The 7,435-nt window shown below is 38.7% G+C and overlaps 1 protein-coding gene across 1 annotated transcript; it reads right to left on the minus strand.

The window, feature by feature from the left end:
• Positions 1–357: 357 nt before the first annotated feature.
• Positions 358–7,158, minus strand: Mad2l1 (mitotic arrest deficient 2 like 1). The gene is made up of 5 exons (XM_003476923.5): positions 6,934–7,158; positions 6,164–6,310; positions 3,205–3,325; positions 2,003–2,106; positions 358–1,157 (listed from the first exon to the last, which is right to left on the minus strand). The coding sequence occupies exons 1-5, from the start codon at positions 7,004–7,006 to the stop codon at positions 985–987; spliced, it is 618 nt and encodes a 205-aa protein (XP_003476971.1). The 5' UTR covers positions 7,007–7,158; the 3' UTR covers positions 358–984.
• Positions 7,159–7,435: the final 277 nt, after the last annotated feature.

Below are 7,435 nucleotides of genomic sequence, written 5' to 3' on the forward strand. Positions count from 1 at the left end.
AATGGGGGCAAAGAAAATAAGCCTGGTGTTTAAACATGTAAGAAAAATTAGACTGACAGTGAATCTAAGAGTACACAAAGGTAATACAACCCAACATTTGTTAAAATGACCTAATAGCAAATGACATGTGTATTTCTACAATGGTTATTTTACATCTACTGTTATGAGCTCAAGAAAGTATAATCAAAACTTACCAAGTAGATTCAAGTAACTCATAACTATGCAAGTTTGTGTAATTGTAGGCTCTCAAACACAACAGGCATAAGAAATCCCTTGCTATACTAAACTTATTCAACCATTTACCATTTTTGGTATTTGTGTTCACATCACACAAACACCAAAATATTTTAAAACAAATTTAAAGCATAAAAGATACAACTTTATTTCATCACTGTCATTGAAAGCTTGATTTTAAAATACATTTAAAAAATTTAAGAGTTTTATAATACAGGACTTAATACAAACATCCATTGCTTTATGGGTTTAAGTTATATACATTCAAATCAAATAATACAATTTTTTTTAATCTTGGAACTATACAATAAAAAGACAAAAAGTCCCATGAAAGCAATACTTCATTACTTTCAGGATCCAAACCAAAGTTCTAAATTTTCAGAGTTTGCTTGTTGTATATTCAGATGTCTCTCTATCCAGCTTGTCTGGCTAAAATGAGTTAGCTAAGTTGCTTTATTGCAAAAGATTTTCCATCTAAAATTACCACCTCCAAAGGAATCCCCTCTACAATGGTGATAAAATCTGCTGGTTCCTCGTGAACAATGTGTAGAGCGTCCATTATGTTAGCCCTACCGAAAGTTGAACAGGCATTCCCAAAATGGAGCAATTACACACAGTTCATTAAAGTAGGTTGGTTTTTCCCATCTACAAATTAATCGATGAAATAAATCATCAACCATAGCAGACTAGGTTTCAGGAAAACCACATTTGAAGATTTTTTTCCATTACATTACTTTCCTAATCTCGTTCTCAGTCATTGACGGGAATTTTGTAGGCCACCATGCTATTTACTTTGTGGATTGTGGTAGTAAATGAACGAAGACGGACTTCCTCAGAATTGGTGATGAACTGTGGTCCCGACTCTTCCCATTTTTCAGGTACAACCAAATCTTTGTCTGTATAGATCAGGAGGTCAAAAGAACCTAAATTGGGGGAAAGATCATTAACATACTTGAAAATAAAACTACCCTCTCAGTTTCTCTCATAGGGACATATTCTGAACCACTCATTATTAGAAAAGATTATCTAGCCTGGTTTCTAATCAATAATTTGTCTTCATCAATGGAAATTTTAGTGCAGAAAATACTATACTCTTCTTTTCTTGAGTACCAGGAATTAGATTCAGGACCTTGCACTTGCCAGGCAAGCGCTGTGCCACTCAGCTACATCCCTAGCGCCTATACTCGTCTATCTTAGCTTATGAAATGTGCACGGTTTTAAGAATACAATGAGCTTATTATCACATGAGAAAATGTAAGTACAAGCCACCAGAAAATTGACAACTTAGTTCTGTTACTGCTGTATTCCAGTGTCCACAAAAGCATCTTGCACATAGTAGGTAGCTGGTAAATATTTGCTGAATGGAGTAATTCAGATAGAAAAGGAAGGGCTGGGGATTTGGCTCAGTAGCATAAGCACCCGCCTGGTGAACACGAGGTCTTGAGTTCGATCCCCGGTTACCCCTCCACAAAAAAACACAGATGGAAAAGGAAGATACGATATTTATAGTTGTATTACACAAAACAAAACAGTGAAAGGAAAATAAAAGTAGTGAAAAGAACAACACTACATCAAAATATTTAATAGTGGGTGTTATAGTATACTTTTTCTTTGCTTTTCAGTATGTCCAAATTTTCTAGACTACATGTCTAGAAAATACTTTTATGTATTTTATACTTTTATAATACTTTCCCTCGTCTATATTTCACTAATGGTTAAGTCTTTTCCTCAGTAAATTTAAGTCACAGAAATGTCACATAATACTTACAAGCGACTTCTAATAATGGAAGAAATGTCACTGTGGCTGTGATCTGTCTGATCACGGAACGGATTTCATCTTGGATAGCTTTCTGAGACTTTTCTCTGGGAGCACTATCCAAAAAGCAAACAAACAAAAAAATCAGTTAACTCATCTTAAGTTTTAATAAGTTACTTAAATCCTTCTGAAATCAAATAAATCATATAAAGAGATTTTAAAAAAATGAATAAAAGCATGCTGAGGACCTGTATCTTCATAAGTATATTTTTTATTATTTCATTTATCCCTCTAATTATCTTTTGGTTTTAATATCAGGTCTAGACACTATGAGATAGCTAGAAAATTTGTCAACTACTTTATTTGTGTATGTATTTCTTTATTCTTGAGACAGGATCTTACCACGTTGCACAGGCTGGCCTCAAACTCCTGGCAATCCTCCTGTCTCAGCCTATGGAGTGCTGGGATTATAGGTGTGCACCACCATTCCTGGCTTTGCAAACTACTTTAATTTAGGAAAACTTCAGTATCTCTTAAAACTAAGTAATACATTTAATTGGTATAATGATTTTGGCATTTTTAGCAATACCTGAATATCTAATTTCCTGTTGGCTTAAATAACACATTAACTTTTACAACATTATTATTTTGTAAGCTATAATTTTCATAAATAAGATCAAACCCTTATGAAGCAAACTACATTTAATTCTAAGAAATAGTCTGAGTTTTCAGAGAAGCATGCCTCGGATAACTCTAAACATGACATTATGATGGGCAGTTCCTGTCTAAGGAGTGTAGAATCTTTATTTATTGAAGTGTCTTAGGTAGTACATGGCATTCAGCAAAGTAGAGCAGAGTTACAACTTAAATTTGAACACAATGTAGGATCATCCCTTATAGTTAAAAGTGCCTCTGAACAATTCATTACATGGCCCACCTGGTATATCTAAATGTATATCTTTGCATACATCACCATAAATCCTCAGGTTCACATTTCACTCAAACTATAGGCAATTATGTTAAAAGTATCCTAACCATACAAAGTAATGACTTATTAAAGCGAGCATAGGGATTTACCACAGGAAACTGAAGAAAACTCACCTTAGAAATAAACTATATATGAAACTATTTGGGGAGTCATGCAGTAATAAAGCAAGTTCTGGGAGAAAAATAAAAACAAAACCACCAAATGGGATATTTTAAATCATACTTACACGTCATCTTTTGCAGTCTTGTCACACTCAATATCAAACTGCCATCTTTCAAGGACTTCACCACTTTCAATATTTGAGATGACTACCACAAGTTTCTGAACTGAACACTTGTATAGCCAATCTGCAACACATAACAATGAAAAGTTACAGTCCACTGCAATACAAAGCCAATCTCTTCTCAGGTGCTACTTCCCATCCTCAGCAAATTCCTACCACTGCTATTGTAGATCTCCTCATACATGTAAGGCAACTGCTGTGTTAATAATCTAACTTGTTTTTAAATTCTCAGTATCGCCAGGCATGTAACACCTGGTGCTTTAGACAGTCACAAACAGAGGGCACTTTCTTTCACCTTAAGGGCACAGCAGTTGGGTACTAATAATCTAACCACTATGCCACGTTGAAATTACGATATCTGCTTTGAAGACAGAAACAGACAGTAAAATGAGAGAAAAATGTGATTTTTGGGAGGTGAGAGACAGACTGCTTTTAGCTTTAAGGATGCATGGCATCAGATACACCAAAACAGAATCAAGTAGCCTCCCAATAATCAAAAAGGACGAGAATGTGACCAGAGGACTCAATGTAGGCCAGTACAAGTGCGATAAATAAAGAGAAAATGAGTTAGAGGATTCCATCAAAATGGGGCTATCTGGCGGCCCACAGCAATGTGGCTCCAATTAAAGACATCACACTTTAAAAACCTGAGAAGAGGGGGCTGCAGATAGAGCTCAGCAGCCTAAGCACGCAAGGTCATGAACTTGATTCTCGGTACGCACCCCCCGCAAAACACGCAGAAGATATTACTGTGTTTGAAGCAGGATATCATGTAATTACACTTATATTTCAAAACTATCATTTTGGCTACCATGAGAAAAGTAGACTAGAGTGTAAAAAGGGAATTTAGTTAATCAGTATTCCAAGCAAGAGGTGAATTAACTAGTAGACACGGCACAGAAGATATTACATGTTGGGGGGGGGGTTCCAAGTTTATGACTTGTATTTCTCATTGGACAATTAAGCTATTTATTGAAAGAGGGCCAACTTTGTAGATGATTTTAAATTTTGTTTCTACTATGTTGAGTATGAAGTATCTCTGGAATAGCATATAAAGCTAACAAAGATACACAGGTATGGAATAAGAGACTTGGGTTAGATACAAGTTTGTGAGCCAACTACACAAAAGCTATTAGTGAAGCTATTTACACATCAAAGATGACACATGCAGGGCTGGGGATTTAGCTCAAGGGCATAAGTGCCTGCCTTGCAAGCCCGAGGTCATGTACCAATAAAAAAGTAAAAAAAAAAAGATGACACATGCAGATTTTAAAGAAAGAAAAGGGCTTCAGAATGAGACTTAAATTAATGCTGGAATTGGGATAGCATATTCAGGAAACAGTCTAGGTGTCTGAAAAGGTAACAAAAACGTGCTTAGCTTATGGGAGTACAAAAATAGCCCACCTATTATGTACAGTCTGTGGGGCCTGTGGTTATGACACATATCAACAATTTTTATTAGCCTGAAAATGAGATTAAGTAGCAATTTGAAAAAGATTTAGGGTGGGTAGTAATTTGATTTTTTTATTGTAATTTGGAGAGATGACATCAATGGGAATAATGCAAATCAAATCAGCAAAGTAAAAACTACAACAGAAGAAACAGGATAAAGTCCTCTGAAGGCTGGTGGATATAGGATTCAAACAAAATGAATAATTTTACTCTAAGGGAGAGCAATTCCTCTATTTTAACTAAAATAAAAAATAAGTTAAACAAAATCGAGATACACACGAAGTGAAATGTCACCAGAGACAACCCAAACAGCTAGCCCCTGGGCAAGTCTTTCTCCTTTGTTGGAAGTCTTTCCTTCCACCAAATTAAGATGGATACCCAGAGCCACAGCTGCCTGGATGTCCCAGGTCAAATCATCTGGGTGCAGCCTGACAAATGACTTCAAGTGATTTCATCCTGATCAGGATTCTGAATGCAACTCTAGGAAAGTGAGATGTTTGTTTACACGTGAGAATGAAAGCCTATCTCCACATCCTCATATTGCTATTCTGACAGCAATGATCTACAAGAACTGAAGTTTTCTTGATCTGAATCTAAACAGGACTTCATACTCCAGTTACAAAAAATAAATCACATTTAATATTTTCTTCAACAGATAATGGAACATCATCACAAATATGTAAAACTTTAACCTGTCACGTTAGCACATTTACTGCAAAATTCCTTTATAAGGGGGTTGATTGTGACTATGTTGCTAAACCATATAAAAGATTTTTTAAAAAATTTTATTTAAGAGGAAAAAGAGAAAAACACAAAACAAAACAAAGCGGTGTAAGGTTACACATAATACAGAACTACAAAAAAAAAAAAATAACAGTAAGAAATCACCTGTTAATAGATTACATATTATCATCTTGGAAATAGTTGCTCAAATCACAGTATCAAAGAATACAAAGTGGACATTCAAACAGAGAGACTGCAAACAGCTGTGTTCAATGATCCAAAAACATTGATATAGTCAGCTATTTAACACCCCTAAACACACTTGCTGTTATATCCGTTAGAGCTCTTTTTTTTTTTTTCCTCCCTCTCTTTTTTACAACAAAATTTACACATTTTGGATTTTATTACTCCTTAGTTCTTATAACTTTTTTGGGGGGGGAGATAATAAAGTCAAATATGGCAAAACAAAGCTGTCAGTCAAAACCAAGGATAGACATAGCACATGATGTAGAAAAGATTTTTAACATAAAACATTCAACCCATTTAAAATGCAGCAGAGATATGTAGGGTTTCTATTTTTATTCTCAGTTGAGAATTACTGTATCTGAGATTTTTTTTAATATTTGTATGTAAAGAGTTTAAAAATGGCCAATTGAGATGTCAAAAAAATGTAAAATGTGGATCCTAGAAAATCTGTAAAATTCAAAAGTGTTAAAATGTTAAATACCTTTCAGTTGTTCCACCACATTATTGAGGTATTTTATGAGCTCAGGATCAGTAGTTACAAGCAAAGTGAGTCCGTATTTCTGCACTCGAGTAAAAGTCTCAGATGGATATATACCACGCTGATATAAAATGCTATTGATGCCAAATGCTGCAAGCAAAAGAAACGAAAAAGCTGTAAATGCTCAAAAAAGGGTTTGCATTTCTTACTGAAAGCAGAATAGGTACCAAGTGTCACTAAAAGTCTTAAAATCTTGTCCAAGAAGCTTCTGCACTTAAAGCTGCAGGCAAAGAAAAATGTCAAATGGCATTAACTGCTACTGCAAAATTTCACCTCGCTGTAATCCAAGTCCAAATAGGCAGCTGTGTCCCTATTAGCAACGGTCTGGTCTGAGGCCCACGTCCCTACACCTCCCTCCTTCCTCCTTTTCTTCCGCAGTTCGGGTCAGAAGGTGCAGCTGGGTTGCTTTACTTTAGGGCGCGCGCAAGGGAGGGGGAGTGAGTCTGGATCAAATCGCAACCCCGCCGGGCCCATTCGCTGTGTGCAGACTCTGAAAGGCGGGGCGTCAGGGAGGACACAGAGGCCTGCGAGACGCCAGGTCGCAGCTCCTGACGCTAAGCCCACACTGCGCGGCCGGCCTGGCTCCCACTGAAGCGAGGCGGCAGAGGGGCCCGCTTGCGCACCCACCCGTCCCCGCTGCGGGGTCCGCGAGCCGGAAGCCTGAGACCAGCGCCTCGGAGCTCGGTCATCCCTGGCCTGCGTGGAGGACTTACAAAAGAACTCGGCCACGATCTCGGCGCTGCCGCGCAAGGTGATGCCCTGCTCCCGGGCGAGCTGCTGCGTCATGGCTGGGCCCAAAGACCCACTTGGGCGCAACCCCACTATGCACACAGAGACAACGCACAGAGACAGCGCCGGCTCGCAAAGCACTCGCGCGCCTAATGTTCGAAAATAACGACGCAGCGTGCCGCCGCCGGACCCCTTGCGCACGCGCGCCCACCGCTAAGGCCCGCCCCCCGCAGCCCCGGCACCTCCCTTCTTCCGGCCCTCCCCCTCCGGCGGTTTGACGGCGCAGGCGCACTGCGGGGCTGTTTCCGGATGCCTGGCGCTGTACGGCATGGGACATCTTCCGCCCTTGATGGGAAGGACGGAACTAGGAAAGGAGGTGGAAAGTGGATGGCAGGGGCCGAATGTGATTTTTCAGGCCGCTGTGAGTGTCCGGCAGCTATGCTGGTGTAACCGAGATGCAGTGCCTGTGCACCCGCGTAGTGTCTA

The sequence above is a fragment of the Cavia porcellus genome, unplaced genomic scaffold, assembly GCF_034190915.1.
Source record: "Cavia porcellus strain 051 isolate PalLab524CR breed Dunkin Hartley unplaced genomic scaffold, mCavPor4.1 scaffold_14, whole genome shotgun sequence".
Taxonomy (NCBI): Eukaryota; Metazoa; Chordata; class Mammalia; order Rodentia; family Caviidae; genus Cavia; species Cavia porcellus.